Source organism: Gavialis gangeticus, unplaced genomic scaffold (assembly GCF_001723915.1).
Source record: "Gavialis gangeticus isolate Ggan-Ray unplaced genomic scaffold, GavGan_comp1, whole genome shotgun sequence".
Taxonomy (NCBI): Eukaryota; Metazoa; Chordata; order Crocodylia; family Gavialidae; genus Gavialis; species Gavialis gangeticus.
Genome location: NW_017729022.1, coordinates 50,385,786 through 50,408,461, shown reverse-complemented (window position 1 = coordinate 50,408,461; position 22,676 = coordinate 50,385,786). Strand labels below are relative to the sequence as shown.

The 22,676-nt window shown below is 47.0% G+C and overlaps 1 protein-coding gene across 2 annotated transcripts in view; it reads left to right on the top strand.

Moving 5' to 3' along the window:
* The window catches only part of TCF20 (transcription factor 20), a 215,674-nt gene that overhangs the window by 136,489 nt on the left and 56,509 nt on the right, over window positions 1-22,676 (top strand). For both annotated transcript variants that reach the window (XM_019514879.1, XM_019514880.1), the window contains one exon: window positions 1,735-7,389. In XM_019514879.1, the coding sequence (XP_019370424.1) occupies window positions 1,771-7,389 (5,619 nt within the window). In that variant the 5' untranslated portion in view covers window positions 1,735-1,770. The remainder of the gene's footprint in view (window positions 1-1,734; window positions 7,390-22,676) is intronic.

Here is a 22,676-nt window from a genome sequence, read left to right as displayed (position 1 = left end):
CAGGTACAGAGAGAGGTGTCACAGGCAGACTGGCTGGCTGGCATAGCTGGCCCTTTGGGAAGGCTGAGGCTGGGTGGGAAGTGGGGGCTGCCCTGAAGCTCTGTGGGCTCAGCCACAGCTGGCAGGTGGGTGGGTGGAGGCACCCAGCAGCACCCGAGATGGGACCTGGTGTGGCCCACACAGCTCCACAGGGATGGGTCGCAGCCACCCTGCCCATGAGGGGACGCTGCCTGTCTGGGGCAAGACGCTGGGCTTTGGGAGGCTCCCAGGTTCCAGGCTTGGCTTCCCTGCATGCCAGGCACAGCATGAGTGGGGCAGAGCCACTATGGTGCAAGGGCCCAGCTGTGGGAGTCCCCCGAGGCCTGGGAACAGCTGCCACAGGTAGGGCTCAGGCCCAGCCAGCCGGGATCCTGCAGTACAGAGGCCGCATGCAGTGCCTGCCCCGGCCCCGGCCCCTGGAGGGGAACTGTGGGTGGGCAAGGTCGAGCCAGCTGCGCTGGCTGTTCCCAAGGGCTGCAGTGCTCTGGTGCCTGGGCCCACCCCTGCACTGGGGGCAGTTTTGCCTCATTCTCACTGTGCCTGGTGTACGGGGAGGCCGAGCCCAGAACTGGAAGTCCCTTGAGCCCAGCATCCTGCTCCAGTCAGGTGGCATCCCCTTATGGAAAGGGTGGCTGTTTCATTCCTGTGGAGCAGTGTGGGTTGGGCCAGGCCCCGCCTTGGGTGCTGCTGGGAGCCCCTGCCAGCTGCAGCCCAAGGCTCCAGAGCCCTGGGGCAGCCCCGCTTGCTACCCAGCCCCTGCCTTCCTGGCGGGCTGTTTAGGCTGGCCTACCTGCAGTGCCTCCCTGCACCTGCTTCCCTGGACCCTGCCCCTAGTGGCCGGCCCTGGCACTTAGCACCCCCAGTGCTCGGCCCCCATCCAGGTGGGATGGGGTGTCCCTCTGCCTGAGCCCCAGGCTCGCTCACCTGCTGGGAGCCTCCAGCACAGCAGCCCTGTGCACAGTCCTGGCCCTGGCCCTGGCCATCGCCATCTGCAGCTCCCTGCCCAGGCTGGGCTGGGCTGGAGGGTACAGCCTGGAGACGGGGGGGTGGGGTCAGCAGAATGCAGACGGCGTCTCTGCCTGTGTTCTGTCTGTCCGTGGTGCTTGCCATGGCACTGGGAGGGACCTCTAGATAGGTTTTTTTTATTGCTTTCGATCAGCGAGGAGTTTGAGAGAGTTCATGTAGGTTTTGTTGTTTTGCCTTAAACTGTAACTTTTATAACAGAATGCACTTTTTCTCTAAGGCTCTTCTGGGTGGGGATACTAGAGGGGATAATTTGAGAGCTGGAGATCTTGTGACTTCCATCTGGAAATTCTCCTTGAATAGGCATAGCAAAATGTTCCTGAATCCAGCCAATCCATATCTAGTGTCTCCCACTTGTAACTAGTGCAGTATCCATCTGCCTTGCCTTACTCGTGCTAATTTGATCAGTGTCTGTCAAGAGTAACATGAATGTTGGAATGGTATTCTGACTGGGTGATATGTGATGAATTTCTTTGACTTCCCATCACAATGGGAATCCTTTAACATAGGATGTTTAAGAGTAAGGAAAGGGGTTGTTTGTGGATAAATTCCCAGATGGTGGGAGAGGACTATTATTTTGACATGGCTGTTAACTACAATTTAATTTTACCAATACGTATGACTGGGAGATGTGAACTCACTCTTTGTCTCTCTCCTTCTCTTTTCCTCTAGGAGGGCTGCTGACCTGTTACTCTGCTGCTGAACAGCATGCAGTCCTTTCGGGAGCAAAGCAGTTACCACGGAAACCAGCAGAGCTACCCACAGGAAGTGCACGGCACATCCCGGCTGGAAGAATTCAGCCCTCGCCAGCAGGCCCAGATGTTCCAGAGCTTTGGAGGAGGTGCTGGCAGTGGACGGCGTGGAGCAGCGGGGACCTCTGCAGCAATGCCTGGTGAGAGCTCTGGTCATCAGAGCTACCAAGGTTTCAGGAAAGAAGCAGGAGAATTTTACTACATGGCTTCCAACAAAGATGCTGTAGCAGCAGGAGGACAGCAACCACCTCAGCGCAGGCCGTCTGGGCCAGTGCAGAGCTATGGACCACCACAAGGGAGCAGCTTTGGGAGCCAGTATGGAAGCGAGGGACATGTGGGCCAGTTTCAAACGCAGCACTCAACCCTTGGGGGTGTCTCTCACTATCCGCAGGACTATACTGGACCTTTCTCTCCAGGGAGTACCCAATATCAGCAACAAGCTTCTAGCCAGCAGCAGCAAGTACAGCAACTGAGACAGCAAATCTATCAATCCCATCAGCCCTTGCCACAGGCGTCCAGCCAACCTGTATCTAGCGCCTCCCATTTGCAGCCAATGCAGCGTCCATCTGCGTTGCCTTCCTCTGCTTCTGGATACCAGTTACGAGTGGGTCAGTTCAGTCAACACTATCAACCCCCTGCTTCTTCTTCCTCCTCTTTTCCTTCCCCCCAGCGTTTTGGCCAGTCGGGACAGAATTATGATGGCAGTTACAGTGTGAATTCTGGTTCACAATATGAAGGCCATGCTGTGGGTTCCAGTGCACAAGCTTATGGAACCCAGTCTAATTTTAACTTTCAGACTCAGCCAATTAAAAGTTTTGAGCAATCTAAGATGCCCCAAGGTGGACAGCAGGGGCAGCAGCAACAGCATCCCTCACAGCATGTAATGCAGTACTCAAATGCTGCTACCAAGCTTTCACTTCAAAGTCAAGTGGGACAGTACAGCCAGTCTGAAGTCCCTGTGAGGTCACCAATGCAATTCCATCAGAATTTTAGTCCTATTTCCAACCCGTCTCCAGCTGCCTCTGTAGTTCAGTCTCCAAGCTGCAGCTCCACTCCATCTCCTCTCATGTCAGGTGGAGAAAATCTTCAGTGTGGGCAAGGCAACATGTCCATGGGCTCTAGAAATCGGATTTTGCAGATGATGCCTCAGCTCAGCCCAACACCATCCATGATGCCGAGCCCCAATGCTCAAGCTGGGGGCTTCAAGGGATTTGGGTTGGAAGGGTTGCAGGAGAAAAGGCTTACAGATCCAGGTCTGAGCAGCCTAAGTGCTCTAAGCTCTCAAGTTGCTAATCTTCCCAACACAGTCCAGCACATGTTGCTTTCAGATGCCTTGGCACCTCAGAAAAAAGGTTCCAAAAGATCATCATCTTCTAAAAAGGCTGACAGCTGTACAAACTCAGAAGGCTCCTCCCAGGCAGAAGAGCAACTCAAGTCTCCTCTGGCAGAATCTCTTGATGGTGGCTGCTCCAGCAGTTCAGAGGATCATGGAGAGAGAGTGAGGCAGCTGAGTGGCCAGAGCACTAGTTCAGACACCACTTACAAAGGGGGCAATGTAGAGAGATCCAACTCCTCACCAGCACAAGGCTCTCAGAATGAGCCACCAAAACTCAGTACCAGCCCTGCAGCTAGGGAAGATGTGTCTTCCCCTGATGGAAAGGAAGCCTTGGTAGCAGCAGAGGCTGCCCCAAAAGTGAATGAAAAGGCGGTTGGGGTGATTGTCTCCCGGGAGGCCATGACAGGCAGAGTAGAAAAGTCAGGTGGGTCGGATAAACCCACACAAGATGATGTTTCCACAGCTACCCAAGCAGCTCCTGGGTCCAGTGGATTGAAAGAAACTGGGCAAGTGATGCCACAGCCAGAGTCTCAAGGAGGGAGTAAAGGGAGTAAAAGTGGGGATAACAACACTAACCACAACGGAGAGGGTAGCAGCCAGGCTAGTCATACAATCCTGGGGTCAAGTTTTCCTGGTAGAACAGAACCTTCCAAATCTCCTGGCAGTTTAAGGTACAGCTATAAGGATAATCTAGGTGCTGCCATGCAGAGAAATATTGGTGGCTTTCCTCAGTATCCTCTGAGCCAAGAAAAAGGGGATTTTCCAGGGCATAGTGAGCGAAAGGGGCGGAATGAGAAATTTCCCAGTCTCCTACAGGAAGTTTTGCAGGGGTATCACCATCACCCAGATAGAAGATATGCTAGGAATGCTCAGGAGCATCCAGGAATGGCTGGAAGCTTGGAAGGAGCCATGAGGCCCAACGTTTTAATTAGCCAAGCCAATGAATTAACCAACAGAAGCCTTCTAAACAAAACCATGGGATCACTCCTGGAAAGCCCCCATTGGGGCCCCTGGGATAGGAAATCAAGTGGCACAGCTCCTGAGATGAAACAGATCAATCTGGCTGACTATCCTATCCCTAGAAAGTTTGAGGTGGAATCACAGTCTTCTGCCCATGAAGGAGGTGCACTATCAGAGAGGAGATCTGTTATCTGTGACATATCTCCACTAAGACAACTGGTTAGGGACCCTGGGCCTCACCCAGTTGGGCACATGGGTCCTGAGGCCAGAAGTGGAAGAGGTGAGCGGCTTACTCCTGGTTTAGGCCAGTCAGTCATACTCCCTGGTGGCCTGGTGTCCATGGAAACAAAGTTAAAGTCTCATAGTGGGCAAATAAAAGAGGAAGATTTTGAACAGTCAAAGACCTCAGTCAGTCTCAACAGCAAGAAATCTGGTGATCACTGTCATCCTCCCGGCATCAAACATGAATCTTTCCGAGGGAATGCCAGCCCTGGAGCTGCAGTCTCTGATGTTACTTCAGACTACATCTCCCAGCAAGAGAGCAGGTCAACCCAAATGAGGCGAGCCCCTGGCAGAATTGGAAGCGGCAGGGAAGGTATGAGGGGAAAATCGCCTTCACAGTTTCAGGATCTGGCTGATAAACTGAAGATGTCACCGGGCAGAAGCAGAGGCCCAGGAACAGATCTCCACCACATGAACCCCCACATGACACTGGCTGAGAGGGTCAGCAGGGGTTCTTTACACTCTCCATTTGCTCAGAACTCTGAAGGCCCATCTTTGGCTTCAGCATATCATGCAAACACTAGGGCTCATGCTTTTGGTGACCCCAGCCAGAGTTTGAATTCCCAGTATCATTACAAAAGGCAGATATACCAGCAACAGCAAGATGAATACAAAGAGTGGAGCAGCAGCGCTGCTCAGGGCGTGATTGCTGCAGCTCAGCATAGACAGGAAGGGGCAAGGAAGAGCCCAAGGCAACAGCAGTTCCTTGACAGAGTAAGAAGTCCCTTGAAAAATGACAAGGATGGAATGATGTACATCCAGGCCAGCTCTTACCTTGATGCTGGAGGTCAAGAAACTGGGCGCTGTATCATGGGAAGTGATGGTGCTCAAAACAAGTGCACCGAATTAAAACATGGTAACCAGAAGATGCAGCAACAGGAATCTGGTTGGGATCTGTCCCGGCAGACCTCTCCAGCCAAGAGCAGTGGTCCTCTAGGAGCAGCCAATCAAAAAAGATTTTGCCCTCCGGATGGTGATGGGCACAGGCGAGAAGAATCTACAGATTTGCCGAAGCCGAGTAATGCCATGATGAGGCTCCCTGGCCAAGAAGATCAGTCTCCTCAAAATCCTTTAATTATGAGGAGAAGGGTCCGTTCTTTCATCTCTCCTATTCCTAGCAAAAGGCAGTCACAGGATGCAAAGAATAGTGGAACAGATGATAAGGGGCGACTGCTTCCTTCATCAAAGGAAGGAACTGACAAAGCATTCAACTCTTATGTCCACTCATCTCAAGGCCAAGATGCTGGGAAGTCACTGTCAAAGGGCGATCCTTCCAAAGATCTTCCTATTCCTGACAACAGGAATTGCCCTGCTGTTTCTCTTACAAGTCCAGCTAAGACCAAAATATTGCCTCCACGGAAGGGACGGGGATTAAAACTGGAAGCTATTGTTCAAAAAATTACATCCCCCAACATCAGGAGAAGTGTTTCCTCCAACAATGCTGAAACTGGTGCAGATGCTGTCACTCTTGATGACATCCTTTCCCTCAAGAGTGGACCTGAAGGTGGGAGTGTGACCAGTCATGGATCAGAAACTGAGAAGAGAAAAGGAGAGACTGCATCAGATCAAATGGGGACAGCGGGCCAAGAAATGGTGGGTGAAATGTCTCTATCAAGACAAGAAGAGTGGCATGGCAGCGAAGATGATAAGGTCAAAAAGGAGACATCTGAAGTAGTTAGTGTTAGTAAAGAAGGATCAGGGACTAGTGTGGCCCCACCATCTTTGCAGAAGTCTGGTATACAAGGAAGATCTGACGCTTCTGTAAGTGGAGCTGGAACTCTTACCTTTTCTGACTCAAAAACAGTCTCCCCGTCTAATGTGTTTACTTCTGAATTGAACCCAAAGTCTGAAGAAAAAGATGGAGACATTACAAACATTTCACCCAAGCCAGATGGCTTCCCCCCAAAGGGATATTTCCCCTCTGGAAAGAAAAAGGGGAGGCCCATTGGTAGTGTGAACAAGCAGAAGAAGCAGCAGCAGCAGCAGCAGCAACAACAACAGCAGCCGCTGCCACCGCCTCCACCACCACAGCCACCATCCCAGTCATCAGAAGGTGCAGGTGGTGGAGAGCCAAAACCTAAGAGACAAAGGAGGGAGAGGAGGAAACCTGCAGCACAGCCAAGAAAGAGGAAAACTAGACGGGCTGCTCCCATTGTGGAGCCTCAAGAACCAGAGATCAAGCTGAAATATGCCACCCAATCTGTAGATAAAACTGACAACAAGAACAAGTCCTTTTTCCCTTATATTCATGTGGTAAACAAGTGTGAATTAGGTGCAGTGTGCACAATCATTAATGCTGAAGAAGAGGAGCAGAACAAGTTGGTGAGGGGTCGAAAGGGGCAGAGGTCCTCAACTCCCCCTCCTAGCAACACTGAGAGCAAAGTGCTGCCCACATCGACTTTCATGCTGCAGGGCCCAGTAGTAACAGAGTCTTCTGTCTTGGGGCATCTGGTTTGCTGCCTGTGTGGCAAGTGGGCCAGCTATCGCAACATGGGTGACCTCTTTGGGCCTTTCTATCCCCAAGATTATGCCGCTACACTGCCCAAAAACCCACCTCCCAAGAGGGCCACAGAAATGCAGAGCAAGGTCAAGGTACGGCACAAAAGTGCTTCTAATGGCTCCAAGACTGATACAGAAGAGGAAGAAGAACAGCAACAACAGAAGGAACAAAGAAGCCTGGCTGCCCATCCCCGCTTTAAGAGGCGGCACCGCTCTGAGGACTGTGGTGGGGCCTCTCGGTCACTTTCAAGGGGAGCTTCTTGTAAAAAAGCAACCACTGAGGGTGTCAGTGGCAGTGAAAAGACTCCTTTGGACTCAAAACCCCCGATGCCCACTTCAGAAGGTGGCTCTGAGCTGGAGTTACAAATTCCTGAACTACCTCTTGACAGCAATGAATTTTGGGTCCACGAGGGTTGTATTCTCTGGGCCAATGGGATCTACCTGGTCTGTGGCAGGCTGTATGGGCTGCAGGAAGCTGTGGAAATAGCAAGAGAGATGGTGAGTGCTGGAATTTACTAAGCATTGATGCTTGCAGTGTTTTATCTTTTGCAGCCAACTTCAGTCTGTTTTTCAAGCCATCGTTTTATCTATATGGGAGATCTTGAAAGAACACCCTTTTGGTGGAGGGTAAAAATTCTAGTCTAGTTCATTAATTATGAGTTTGGACTGAGATTTTTTTAAAGCTATCTAGGAAATTTAGATGCATGTTATCTGTTACGAGGTATTGATTAACTCTGTAGCAAATGCCATCATCTTTTATGTTATAAGATCATGAGAACGTTGGGTAAGGCACAATGGGTAAATCCTAAGAAACTGGGTAACCTGGCAAATCTTGCAATAACAAGGGGGAAGAAGCTGACACCTTCAAACCAGGCTAAAATTGCTGTAGCACACTGCAGTTCCCTTTTTGGCACAATCACAACGTCTGCAACATCTCCCCCCCCCATATCTTGCTTTTGCAGAGACCCATAACTTATTGTCTTGCCTTGCTTCTTCAGCTAACCTTTCCATTTCTGCTCCCTACTCTGGATCAGACCACATAGGCAGAGTTGGACTTCTCTCTAATTTTTGCTGCTTCAAATTCCCTCCTCCCTTGTTTGAATACTACTATGTTGTATCTTTGCATATCTTCCTTTTGCTGCTGACATATACTATTTCCCTGGCTCCTCCTGATAAACTTTTTTTTCTGTGATGATACTTTTGACTTCTGGGGCACTCTAATTCTTTTCTTAGTCTCCCGGTCATCATCTGTGACTTCAGCATCCACATTAATGACCTATCCACCCCCCTAATTGCATGTTTCTTTGCTTTCACTTCTTCATTTGACCTGCAGCCTTGCTTCTACTCTCTCCCACTCATCAAATGTTTGTTTTTTTCACTTCACTGAATGCTACTTGCATGCAGGCCTTCCACTCTGCTGAGGTCCTCCTTTCTGGCCATCCCCTCATCTCTTTCAGCATCTCCAAACAGCTTCTTGTGCACAATTACCCATCTGCCTTTCTGTCACTTTTAGTTTATCAGCATGAACGACTTCTTGTCTACTCTTATCCTTCTCCTCCCTACCTATTTCCCATTTTTCTAGTGCAGGCTTCTTGATTCTCACCATGATCCACTTTTCTACATCTATAACTCTTTCCTATTGTGAGGTCCCCTCTACCAACCCCCAGCCTTAACTCCATCCCAGCATCTTTCTTCCTTTTGGGATACAGGTCTAGGAAAGAAATCCCTGGACTCAGTTGATTTCCTTCACCACATAAATCCTCTTTCCTTCAGTTTTTTGTTGTTTTCCCAACTAAACTACTTTACTACTCCATGTCCACAATCTTGGATCCTCTGGTCCACAAAGCTCATGTCTGCCATCCCAGGTGTGTTTTTGCTGTCTTTGATGTGGCTTTCCCTGTCTTACAACCCTCTTCTTCCCTGTTATAGACAGAAAGACTTCTCTTCTACTTTCCCCCTCAGATCTCTCCAACCAGTCCCATCTTTTGATCTTCCTGTGCCCTGTTCTTGGGTAATCATGTCCATAGACACATTTGGTCACTGTCTTAGTGCTGATAACTTACAAAAAATTGCCTTTAATCTGCAGACATGTATCCTTCTGTTTAAATTTTGTCTGGACTCTGACATCTTATGGATGTTAGGTGGATGTCCTTTTGCAGCATCTGATGAAGTGAGCTACAGCTCATGAAAGCTTTTGTGGGGGTGCATGTGTGTAATACTCTCACAAAGCAGCATATATTCTGCTTTGGTTAGTCTATAAGGTGCAAATCTGTTCTGCCTTCTATCTTCTCATGCACGTTAGGTGGTCATTTCAAGGTCAACACAGAGCTCTGTTTTTGCTTTCCACAGTTTTTCTCTGTGGAGAACATGGCTGTTTTGTTTGTCACCTGGAGTCATAAACGGGGCCAAATTTTCTGGCCAGATCTCTCTAGTATGTGGCATCTAGATTGAATGTAAATCTTGCCAATTCCTACTGCATAACATTGCTAAGACATGGCCTATCATTATCCATCCACATAAATAACACGTTCATCCAGGCTTATCCTTTCATGTCTTGATTACTACAACAGCCTTTTCTCTGTCTTTGCCCTGCTTATACCTGTTCAGAACACTGCTCCTTGGCAATCACTTTGACCACATCACTATTCTTTGCATTTTTCACTGTATCTTCCTCCTTTATTACATGACGCTTCATTTGCAGTGCCCTTCACTAACTGTGCCTGCCTTGTCTATCATCTGTTGTTTTCTAGACTGCAAACAGACATTGCACTTGTCCTGGGATATAATGGTTCATCCCAGAATAAAGTGCAGTTGTGGAAACATCCATGATCGTTGTGCCAGGATAAATCCTAAAAATGTTTCCTGCATAAAAGGTAGTAACTGTTTATCCCAGGATATTGTAAAGTATGTCTGTACAGTTATGTTGGGATTGAATCATTGGCAAAAAAAGTGGTACTGCATTCAGCCATTCACTAAACCTTGGTTAGAAGGGCGATGTGTGTACATGTCAATCCTGGGATATTTTTGTTTTGGAATAAATACAGGCACAGCTTATCCAGAGACAAATACAGTGTCTGTTCCTGGCTCTGTTGAAATAAAATCTCTGCTCTTAGTGTTCCTTTGTTCAGTTTTCACCTTTCTGCTTTGTCCCATGCAGTCTCTTGTGTTTTGGAAGAGTTCTTTAAACACCTGCATTGCTGCTTTCTTACAGCTTTCCTTGCTGTACTATCCATGGAAAACTTGAAAGTGGTTAGGCTGCTGATACCCTGATATGGCTCCCTGGCATCCTGATTTGCATGTCTTTTTTGTCCTTTGTTTCTCTCCCATTGGTCTGCCTGGTATGAGACTATATGGTGTCTAGCACGGTGTGTCCCTGGCTCATTTCTGGGCTTCTTAGTTTTATGGTAATACAAATAATAAACCTTGCCCCTCAGCACTATTGCCATTTCTAGGATATTTTATTTTCCTTAACAATGTTAGTTTTTAACCTTTTATCTTGGCATAGTGAAGTTTGTAATGCTAAATGGTTCTGTGGAAGCAATCTGTCCTCTTCCATTCAGTAAGGAAATGGTTACATTTAACAGAGAGTTATACCAGCCACAGGCAGTCCTCAGGCATTGGAAAGGCTCAGTTGAACTAGACTCTATTTTACCTTGCTGCCTGAGGACAGCCTCCCAGCCCAAGCAACTCTCATCTTAATTCCATGCCTGGTGCGTGCAATCTTTCTTTCCCCCCTCCTTGCTCTGCCAATGTATTTTCTTACTGTCACCTCTGACGTCCAGCTCATCATTCTTAGGGTGCTGGAAAAGGTAAACATTTGCAAGCCATCTTGCTGTTTTCAAGCAGGAGAGAGGAAGATAGATATGAGTGCATGTTCAGGGGCTTGCTTTCAGATCCAAACTGTGGTTTTTACTTTCCATATGACAATGTCACGTTTAAGGTCATGAGCCTCTCTGAAAGGAGCAATTCATGTCCGTGCCATGTTGTATGTCATTGTATTATTTCTGTACCCTAAAATCCTGATGGCCAGAGGGGACACAATCTATTTAACTTTTAGATTTTATAAAAATAGGTTTGTCTATGTGGAACAAAGCTTTGCGAGAAGTTTTTTGTTTTTTTTTAAAAAGCTTGCTTTAAAAAGGTTCTCATCCTTCTTGTCGCTTTATAACAGTGGAGGCCAAGTTTTTTGGCAGGCATGCCACAAATTAGCCTCATACCCTCAGAGTGGCACTCTGATCCCCTTCCCACTCTGCTTTCTGCTTCCTGCCCTATAATCCCTATCTGGTCTGCTGCTCTGCTTCCTGCCCTTTCTGCCAGAGACTATGCAGTGCTTCCATTTCTTGATCTGTGCAGCTCACACAGTGGCTTATGTGCCACTTGTGCCACAGGTTGGTCACCTAGTTTATAAAATACCTTCCTGTAGAAGTGGCAGTCTTGGCCTTGGTGACGTGAACTGTTTTTAATGTAGTAATTCCTCAAACTGTATTCCAGAGACTAAAGGTTACAACAGTCTGTCTCTGTGTCTCTCCTTTTGTACCCAAGTAGTCACTAGACCAGGGGTGGGCAATTATTTTGGGCGGAGGGCCACGTACTGAGTTTTGGCAAGCCATCGAGGGCCGCATGATAGGCAACCAGGGGCAGATACATATTAATTTTCTAAATATTTTAGGGGCGCCGCAGGTTGGATAGAATGGCCTGGCGGGCCGCATTTTGCCCACCCCTGCAGTAAACCAGTGCTTTTCTCCACTATACCATAGGTTAGGATGGGATTTTTCAAAAGTTTCAAACTTGTAGTGGCACAGGTTCATTTTCTTGTTAACTGAGATGTGTGCTTCTGAGTTATTTAGGTGCTGTTAGAAATGTCAGCCGTATTATGCTCTGTAAATAGCTTTTAGAGTAAAAATACAAAGGTATAAATCCTTTAATATTTTTGGTAGTTCTGATAGTCTGCAGTCATGGCATATCTTTTCTGACTTGCCTATATTTTTATGTTATAGTGGTCTGGTATGGAATCTACCATTCAAGAGGTGTTTCTTGTTCTGCTCAATGGGCTGTTTCTGACCAATGTTGTGTGCCTACACTTAAGGGGAAGAACACTCCACCAGAAGCTTCAATATCTATCTTTTCTCAAAAAAGCCTCTGAACAGTAGTTGTAAGAGTCTGTCTCTAAAATGTAGTCATATGTAAAAGATTCTGGAAGCATATGGGTTCAAGTCTTCCCTTTAAAAAAGGTTTTGCCAAACTATGAAGTAAGCTTCCTTCAAAGTTTGCTCATGTTTCATCAGTCTAGATGCAGTCAAGGCATCCATTAAGTAGCTTTCCAAATAGCTTCCAGAGCCTTTGAATCTGCACTTAAAAAGGATGCCTTTCATGGCTTTATTTGTTGTCACTGTTCTACTATGTTTCTCAGTGAGGAAAAAGGATTATGTTAAGAGTGTGTCCTATAAGACATAAACAGACTTCAGATCAGGGGTGGGCAAAATATAGCTTTCGGGCCAAATCTGGCCTGCGAGGCCATTGTATCCGGCACACGGGGCTCCTAAAAAAAATTCAGAAAATTAATATTTCTCTGCCCTTGGTTCCTGTCAAAAATGACAGGAACCAAGGGCAGTAGGACCCAGGGGAAACCCTGGTGAGCTCACCTGGCGCTCCCTGTTGTAGCCACTTGCAGCCGTGCGTGCAGCCCCAACAGGCGAGCCTGGAGCCGTCACGGAGCCCAGGCTGGCAGCAGGGCAGGTTACAAGCTGGTGCTGAGTGCAGGAAAAAGTGACCCCTCACACCCCGTGGCCAGCACCCTGCACTGTAGCCACTTGCAGCCTGTGTGTGGGGCTGCCTGTGTCTGCTCAGAACAGCCCTGTGTGGGCTGCAAGTGACTGCAGCAGGGAGTGCTGGCCATGAGGCAGGCGAGGGTCTGCTTTTCCCCGTGCTTAGCTTCTTAGCACCAGCTTCTTCCCTGCCAGCAGGCAGGGGGTCAGGGCTGTGTGCCGCCCCCTGCCTGTACCGCGGGGCTGGGGGGCATGGAGTGAGTAGGCGGGGAGCACGGGGCCCGTACCGGTGTCCGAGGGCCAGTGCTGGTGGGGCCCAGGCCAGGGTGGCAGGAGCGCAGGGTCCCAGCTGGCAGGGGTTCTTTGGAACCAGGCCAGCTCCCCCCTCTCCCTGCTGGTGCAGCCCAGCTCCACAGACCCCCTGCCAACCTGTGCCCTGCTTTGGGCTCCACTGGTGCTGGCCCTGGGACATGGGACCAATGTCCCAATGTCTTAGTACCAAAGGCATTGGGACATTGGTCCCAAGATGGTGACCAGGGGGTGGGGTACCTGTCAAGGGGCAGGGCTACCCATGCGGCCCTCGACAGCCTGCCAAAACTGGGTAAGTGGCCCTCCGCCCAAAATAATTGCCTGCCCTTGCTTCAGATGGTTTGTCCTCCCATGTCTCCTCTGGTCTGGATTAGTCAAATTAGTCCTTATTGGGGCCCAGATTACTCTCTTGGCTTAGATTTTAGTACCTTGTCTTTTAAGCCCAAGTCATGGTGATAAATCTGCTTCTTGAAACCAGAGGTTTTAGATTGTAGTTCTTGACGATTTTAGTCTCAAGGCACCCCTCCTCCAACTCAGTGTCCCTCAGAAAATGGTAGCTTAGTTTTCACTGATTTCTTGACTATAGAAAAATAACAGAGCAATTCTTTTGAAAAGAACTCAGAAAGATCACAGTAGAGCAGAAAGTTTTTAACACTATGAATTCTTATTTGAAATCTCTGGGTTTATCTTGTGAATGTTTGCACATCTAACAGTGCTAACATTCCATGGCACCACACAACACCTCTGAAAGGATCTTAAGAATCAGTGGTTTAGACTGTTGAGGTCTTGAAACTAAATCCTGCTAAAGTTGATGGCAAGTGTCTGCTTCTGATTTAGCGTGCTATCCTTAGAAACTCTTTCCTTAAATATTCCAGGAAGTCAATTGCAGTATTCTTGGACTACTTAAAACAGGATCTGGACCATTTGGTGCATTGTTATACCCACCACAGGAGAATACAGGTTTACATTTACCTTCACAGCTAGAAGGGCCATAGTTTAGGTTAGGGATGGCGAACATCTGGCCTGTGGTCGGCCAGGGACTCCATTTCCCAGCTGCCTGTGCCTGCATGGCTTGTGCCAGTCTCCATGGAAACCCCAGCCTCAGCCATGCCAGCAGCATGTGTAGCAGAGCAGTGCAGGGGGCTGCTCCAGAGCTGCTGGGATTTTGCGGTGGGGGCAGCTTGCCTTCTGGAGCCAGGGCAGAGCCGTGATCTCTAGTCTGCATGCTCTGGGCAGGGGCGCACATGCAGGGGATCACGGCTCTGCCCTGGCTCCAGACAGGCTGTCACTGCTGCAAGGAACCAGGGCAAAATTACAGTCCCCAGCATGTGTGCCCCTGCCTGGAGTGTGCACAAGCCATATGAGCAGGAGTGGCTGGGAAATGGATTCCCTGGCTGACTGCATCTGGCTGGTGGCCTGGAGGTTCCCCATCCCTGGTTTAGGTGGCAGTGGCAGTGCTGCAGCAGTATTGAGTGTTGCTAAAACAGTGGAAACCAACTGTTCTGGCAGGCATGCTACAAGTTAGCTCCATGCTCTCCTCAAGTGCTATTCTCATTCCTTTCCTCTGCCCAATGTGCCACTCTGTTTCCTGCCTTATCTGTCATTGTGCTGTCTTTTTCCTCCAGTATCTACTGTGTGCCACACAGAGGTTGTCCTTGCCACTTGTGGTATATGTACCTATGCTAGAAGATCAGATTGTAGTTACTTTTCCTTATTCATCCTACCTCTCAAAAACCTGTTCCATTTTTTTTACAAGCCTGCCCAGCCACTTTTTTCAGAAGTGTTGCTAAAGCCTTAGAATGAAAAAGAGCTTTTATTCCCAAAATTAATCTGTGGTTCCACACTCTAGGTAGTAATGTAAATTTTCTAGATTTCTGCAAATTGGATAAACATTCTTGTAATACAGCATCGACTTAGTTCAACTCTAGTCCTGGTAATACCAGAGAAATTAAAGAACAAGTCTCAGTGAACTATTCGTTGATGCTTACCTAGCAGTTTCTGCTTACTGTGCTTCTGTAAAAGGGGAAATTGTATATCATTCAATTAAAGCAGTTCTTTGAAAGGTCTTATGAATATATTAATCTTCCTCCCAGCCCCAGTAATCTTTTAGTTCTTATGTTTTGAGTTTAGTATAACCCAAACTCATGGAGGAGCACAATAAGTCCCTGGGACCTCATGTTCTCAATTTTGGTACTGGCTGCCAACAGTAAAAGGTAAGATATGGGGACAAGGTAGTTCTTGGCAGGGGCAGATCCAGGATCATAGTAGAGGGGTTGCAGCCACAACTCCTTGACTGTGTAGCATATGGGCAGCGAAGAGAGTTCATTTCATATGTGCCATGAAGTTGAATGGGGGTGGCCACATCCCCCTAATCACAGTCCTGGATGCCAGTGAGCTCTTAGAGCTCTGCATCTGCTCTGATCTCACTAACTGGTTGGTGCAGGGTTTGGTTGGAGTTCCTGCTGCTGCTGCTTGCCCTTCCTCCTTTCTCCCATCCTGAATTCAGCAGCTGGAGAAAAGAGGAAATATGCAGCAGCAGCAACACACAGCCCCTGATTTCTCACAGCTCTGGAGCCCAGAGGCTGAGCACTGCCACTGCTTGTCTCGTCTTATTCCCTGCCACTAAATTTGAGGGGGAGGGCAGGTTGGGAACGAAAAGAGCTCCAGAGTTGTGTGAAAGCAGGGGCTCCAGCTAGACCGTGTGCTAACCAGCTGGAGAGGTTGGAGCTCCTGGTATATGCAAAGCTCTGGCAGCAGCAGTGGTGACATGCAAGTGAGCTCAAGAGCACTCACCATGCTTGCAGCACACAGCCAGAAGGAGGGGTGCAACTGCACCACCACTTTTCTCCTTCAATCTGCTCCTAGTTCTTGGCCTTCTCTATGGATTCTGACTGAAACTCATTTGGAATTTCATTTGTCAGTAGATTTTTTTTTTTTACAGCTTGCATTATTTTGAAAGGCCTATTTCACCTTGGAGAGAGGAAATTACTTGTTTTGGGTGTTAGTAGGGCTGTTGGTGCTTAAACAGAAGAAGCTATTTGGAAATTCTTACTCTAATCAGACTGTCACCTTCAGAGAAAATGTTTAGGGTCAAGCCATCTGTGGTCAAAAGGCTGATTGGAAGACATGCATCCATCCATGCTATAAACAAGGTGATATTCCTGCCTATGAATGCTTCTGCCTCTGTTTGGGCAATGACACTTTAAGCTGTATGGGCATGGGTTTCCAGTGTGCCTATGTTTGGAACTTGAGGCTTGGTTCAAACTTGCAAATCTTCATTGTTTCAGGGTTGTCTTGGGAAGAGAGTTGGGTTTGCCAGGGGTAGATTGCTTCTGCTTACTTCTCTTGAAGATGCAGAATGTTTGGTTTCCTAAAATGGTTGTCTTTGAAGGTGAGTGTTGCTAAGTCAAATAGGAATTAGTTATCTACAGTAACCCTTATTCTTGGTATTGATTTAAAGAATTGTTGATGTTCACTTTTTCTGGGATTCTGGAACCTATTTCTAAAATGGATTTTGGAGGAAGAAGGGAACTGAGGGACCTTTAGTATATCCTCAAGCTATTTATATCCTCAGATTTTAGAAAATGGAGTGAGGAAAACCATGGTTTCATGCTTCTTCCTCTCTCCAACTGCCAATTAGTGCTTTTAAAATGGCTTCCTGCCTGTATTGGTAGGCAGACAGACACCTATGCTGTGGTAACTATAATAATTCTTGTTCTGAGTTTGTATTGCTAAGTAACACCCTTTTTTAAAACACATAAGCCTCCCTTTTACAGAGTCTGAAAAGTCAGTACGTTGTATCAAGAATCTGGAAGTGCAGCAAAGTTTTGTTTTTATCCGTATCTCTCAGCTTGTACAGGGTAAGCAAGGATCATTGATAAGTATGAAAAATGGCTCAATTTTCAAAATGTGAATGGTCATAAACATAAGTAAAGAAACATTGTTTATAATACAAGTTAGTGACACTTCACTGGAAGGCATTATTAAACTGAAATGTATGTTTAAGAGGGTGGAGAGAGGAATGAAGCTAATTAGCAAATAACCAATTTTGGTGTCTTTTTTTTTTTAAGAGGAAAAATTGGGTAGTTGGACACTTTTCTTAATCACTACTTGCTAGCAACCCCTCAAAAGTGAACTCGTGTGTCAGGACAGATTAGGGGTCATCTGAAAAATAATAATCATCTGCTGTCTCAAGAAATGTATTTGCTGCTGCTGCTACTTCAAAGATCATTATCTCTAAGACAGAAACAAGAAAGGCAGCATCAGTGCCCCTTCTTTTGGATCTGTAATGAAGAAGGGCGTAGACAGACTGAGAACCCCCAGAAGGAAGAAATTACCTTGAAAGGGACATTGCTTTCCCCACCCTGGTAGTAATGGTTCTGTAATAAGTTGACAAAAAAATCTTCCTAATAATAGCAAAAATGGGAACCAGAAAAAAATTGTGATCTCCATCTTTCAACACTTGGAAAGATGTGCTACATCTGCAAGAGAGAAGATGGCTTTGGGGTCTTCAAAGCATCTCTGTGATTCTTCTTGAAGTAGCTGGATCTCTGATTTTTCTGGGTTGTGCTTCTATGCTCAGAGTGGGAAATTGCTTCTTGTTTCTTGAGAGCAGTCTTTAGTTAGGCTAGTTTAAAACTGGGAATTTTTGTCAGAGGAAATGCCGATATATCAAAAAGTTGTCTCTGAATTGGAACAAAAACTGGAAATCTTAATATTTTCTATGTAAAGGATTTTTTTCTCTTTTTAACAAACTTTTCCAGAAATATTTGGTTCACTTTCCCAACAGTCACCTTCTCTGTGGAACTTCTGCACTGTTTCTAACTCCTAGGGAGTTCTTGGAGGGATAGGGACAATGGGGAATCTTGGAAACCATCCTCATTTTGAGTTGCAGATCTTGGAATCCTAGGTTTGCTGGCAAGCCTTCAAGTGAGCTGATAGAAATCTGCCCATTGTCCTTCCCAGGAATAGAAATCAGCTGCACATGATGCAGCATGTTGAGGAGGATGGGGAATGATAAATAGTGGGAAGTGGTGTTAAAATAAGGGTGGGCAAAATATAGCTCATGGGTCAGATCTGGCCCATTAACAGATTCTGTCCAGCCTGTGGCAGGTCTCTCAGCCCAGCCCAGCTGACAACCTGGTCTGTGGCATGTGTGGCCAGTCCTGCCACCTCTGACCATGTGGTGGGGCAGAGGTGGCATAGTGTTTCCTGGTAGCCTCTGCAGTACCAGTTCCTTCTAGCTACCTCCAATAGTGCCTCTGCTGCTGCCAGACCCACCCCCTCTGCCCAGGCACCCCAGCCCATCTGCCCTGCACCTGCTACTAGGGGCACTGGACAGCGGGGTGGGTGGGGTTTTCCCAGAGACTGGCCTGGGACCCTGCTCGCAGTGTGCACTTCTCTGGATGCATAGGATGGGGCAGCAGGCAGGCAGGCAGCAGCATTCAGGAGTGGGACAGGCAGTCCAGGGCTGGGATTACAGGGCTGTGACAGTGTGGTGCTGGAGCTTCCCTGTACCTCCCTACATGTAGAATTGGTGTCCTTCTCAAGGACGTGTAGGGAGCGGATTGTGGCTCTGCCCTGGGCCCCAGCCCTGTGCTGTCACTGCCCCACAGTCCCAGGCCTGCCTGCCTGTCCCACTCCCAGACACTGCTCCCTGCTCACCTGTGGTCCCATCCCATCCATCTGACTGAGCACGCCTTGCCTGTGGGTCCCAGCTGATCTTCGTGAAGAGCTCACCAAAGTGACTGGCCAATGGCAACATCCTGAAGGATAGCCAGCACGCGTTTGTTGTGGGTAGGTCTTGCTTGACCAATCTTATTTCCTTTTACGACCAGGTGAGCTATCACCTGGACAAGAGGGAAGAGATTGTCGTATATCTGAACTTTAAAAAAGCTTTTGATCTGGTATCCCATGATCACCTCTTGGCAAAACTGGCTAACTGTGACCTTGGGTCCACCGTGATCCGCTGGCTGGGGAATTGGCTCTGTGGTCGGACCCAGAGGTTGGTGGTTGACGGAAGTCAATCGTCGTGGTGCCCTGTGACCAGTGGGGGTAGGGACCCCCATCCATAGATGCTTCTCAAGCAAATACCAGGACCTCTTTCTCCCATTGTACTCGGCCTTGGTGAGGCCGCAGCTGGAGTACTGTGGATGTGGAGAAGCTTGAGAGAGTCCAGAGAAGAGCCACGCGCATGATCAGAAGTCAAGAAAACAGATCTTATGATGAGAGGCTGAGAGCTATGGGACTCTTCAGCCTGGAAAAGCACAGGCTCAGTGGCGATCTGATGGCTACCTACACGTTTATAATGGGTGTTCACCAGGATCTGGGGGAGCATTTGTTCACCAGAGCACCCCAAGGGAAGACAAGGTTGAACGGTTATAAACTCCTCCAGGACCATTTCAGGCTGGACATAAGGAAGAACTTATTTACTGTCTGAGTCCCCAAGGTCTGGCATAGCCTGCCATTGGAGGCAATTCAGGCACCTACTTTGAACGCCTTCAAGAGAAATTTGGATGTTTATCTTGCTGGGATCCTGTGACCCCAGCTGACTCTGCCCCTTGGGCAGGGGGCTGGACTTGATGATCTTCTGAGGTCCCTTCCAGCCCTAATGTCTATGAAATCTGTGAAAGTTGCTAAAGTGGTCCTCCGGGCAAAATAATTCCAGCAACATGTACCTGGCAAAAGGGCTGATTTTTGGGATCAGATCCTAATTGTGCCGTGCTCACCAGCGCAGGGGGAGCCTGGGCTCCCCCTGCACTGGCAAGGTGGCTGACAACCAGTTGATTGTCAGTTGGGCCATGGGACCCATGGGCCAGTTTGAGCCCCTTATGTGGTCCCTGGAGTTGGCCAGTGATGAGCTAATGTGGTGGGAGCACTTGGGGACTTGAGGATCAGCAGACTGCGAGCACTTCACAGCCTGAGCCCCAGTGTACTCCCAGTTAGCTGATTGTTGGCAGATCAGGAGCACTACCTAGCACTCTAAATCAGCTGATCATTGGCAGGATCAGGATCACACCAGAGTTGCCAGTGAGGTCCTGATGTGCAGATGATCAACTGATGGAGACCCTGCTAGCCATGTGTTCAGTTTAAGGCATGATTATATTTCGTGTAGTAACTTTGTGGATGTCGCTGGGTTACACTTTAAAAGAGATTGACTTGTTTATCATGTCTAAGTGTAATATCTGCCATGGGTCTAAAACAGACTGGAATCATAATTGTAACAGGGTGAGTTGTCCCATTTATCTCAGTGAGGTATTAGATTTGTCATTAACATTTAAGTGAAATAATCAACTTAAGTGCCTCTAGTCTAAATTTTTAGTAAGAACTTATTACTATATGGTGATATAGAGAGGGAATGTAAAAAACTCATTTTTGACTTGAATCCTGTAGTTTAGTACTGAACAACTCAAGAGACAGAGCTGGTCTCCATGTTTTGTTTGACTGCAGTTACAACTGACAAATATTTAAGCAGGAGTCCCTTCATAAAATGAAATGGGGAAGCAGCCAGTCACTATTCTTGAGTGTCCTAGTTCTACTTTCCTCCTCAGTATCTAAAATTAGTATGAATTTGATTATTTTCTGAAAAACCTTTCTGTTCATAGTTCTTGGAGAAAGGAAGGATTTTTCAGCTTGTTTTTGCCTTACTAGTGTTTGTTTGTAGATATCAGACAGTTGTAGAAATCTGCAATACATGACCTTATTGTTATTCCTTTTTAAATTTTGTTTTAGAGTCACGGGTAGATGCTTATTTTTTGTAAATAAAAAAATAAAGTGTTCTACAGTCTTATTTAATTTTCAGTTTTACATTAAAAATATTGGATGCTTGCCGTATTAGTTATTTGCCAAATGTTGAAATGGACAGGAAATAAAAACACTTCAGACACCACTGCAAATCATGGTATTTAAGATATTGTATTGAGTAGTTGTATGTGGAAGAGTCAAACTAAAATAGTGAATTGAACTGAGATGTTTTTGGACTCCTCAATCTTCCACTAGATATACTGGTTGAGGTCATAACTTAAAGCACTGATGCGATTCCAAAGTTTAATTTGCCTCCAATCTTCCAGTATAAGCCTTCTTAAATCTCTCTGCCTTCTGATGGAAGTAATTTGTCCTAATTTATTCTAAAATAATTTAGAGCAATTTCTACTGGCAAGTTTTGTTTAGGTCTCCTGCTTTATAGATTAAGTATGGCAGAGGGCAGGGTTGAGTTGCACCTTGTACACTGAATCGGATTGCATAAGTTTTCATAAGCAACAGCTGCCTTTGTCAAATGCTTTTGAAAGCTTATGCATCCTTGATTCAGCTAGTCTGTAAGGTCCAACTCAGCCATGAATTTCAACTCTGAAATTGGGGTAAAGTACCTCTTTCTGCAAATATAAGTAAGGTTAATATTATTATTAACAGGAATACTTAGAGGGCCTGGTGAGATTTAGAACCCTTCTGTCCCCCCACCTTGTGCTAGGCAATACACAAACCTAGTAAAAGATAGTTCCTGCCTGAAGAGATTGCAGTCTGAGATAGACAAGACAGATGGGAGTCAAGAAAAGAAGTAGTATTATCCTGGTTTTACAGAGAGTCTTTCCTAAGGTCACAGAGGAAGTGTAGTGGCCAGAAACAGAAATGAAACCCAGGTTTCCTGACTCTCAGGACTGTCCTTTCTAAAATTTGCTGGTTGGGTTTTTTTTTAATTTTTTGGGGGGTTTTTGGAGTTCTCATAACTTTAGGGTGTATCTATTCTTCAGCACAGGAAACGTTTAAGAACTTTTACATGCCTGTAAAGATGACCTAAGGATAATTTTCATAGAAAAGGCACTGTAAACAAATTTATTAATGAACTTTCATTGTTATGGATTGGACCTCTGCCGTTTGCTTAGTGATTACATTTTAATTGCTTGCTGATTAGTTTTAACTAGTATGCAGTTAATTCTTAATGGCTGTCTGGTACCACTTAGACTTTTGGCCAGCAAAGGTGGGTTGAGTCGCACTGGGGAAACATGTAACTGGAGTGTGGGCACAGATGTTTAGGGAAAGGGTGAGGCTGTGAATTCTGTGGCTTATCCCTGTTAGCAGCTAAGATCTGCCTACAAGCTATTAGGAGAAGAGTGCGTTTGGGATCAGGGAATGGAGGGGAGTCATCAAGAAGCTACAGATGAAGCTGGATGGCAGGGTTTGTCTGTAGAGTTATTCTGAGCTAGGTTGCCATTGGAATAGAATTTTTTCCCCAAGAAGTCTTAAGTGCTGTTAAATGCAACTATCTCCATGCAGTGGGAGTGGGGATGTCTATATAGCCTAGGTCAGAAGTTCTCAAACTGATACTGCAACCCCAAGTGCTGGATGGGGGCAGCAGAGGACAGGGAGCTCACATGCAGCAGCTGCCATCATCCACTACTCTGTGCTGCCTCCGCATGCCGCTTCCCCATGCCACCGTTTGTGGAAGTTTGTGGCCCCCTTTTAAGTTGTTTGTGACCCCCTGGGGGGTTGCGACCCACAGTTTGAGACCCCCTGGCCTAGGTCCATTTCCCCTCCACGACTAAAATGGTTCTCACACCTGAAATTTCCCTAAATTTCTGCAGCATATCATCCCTTATTTCTCATGGGTCACACTACAGCTGCTCTGTGGGGATCCAGGGGTGTAGCAGAGATGTGTGTGATTGGAGGGACGAAGAGGAGTGGGAAAATTGAGGGACTTCAAAATCTGGGGAATGA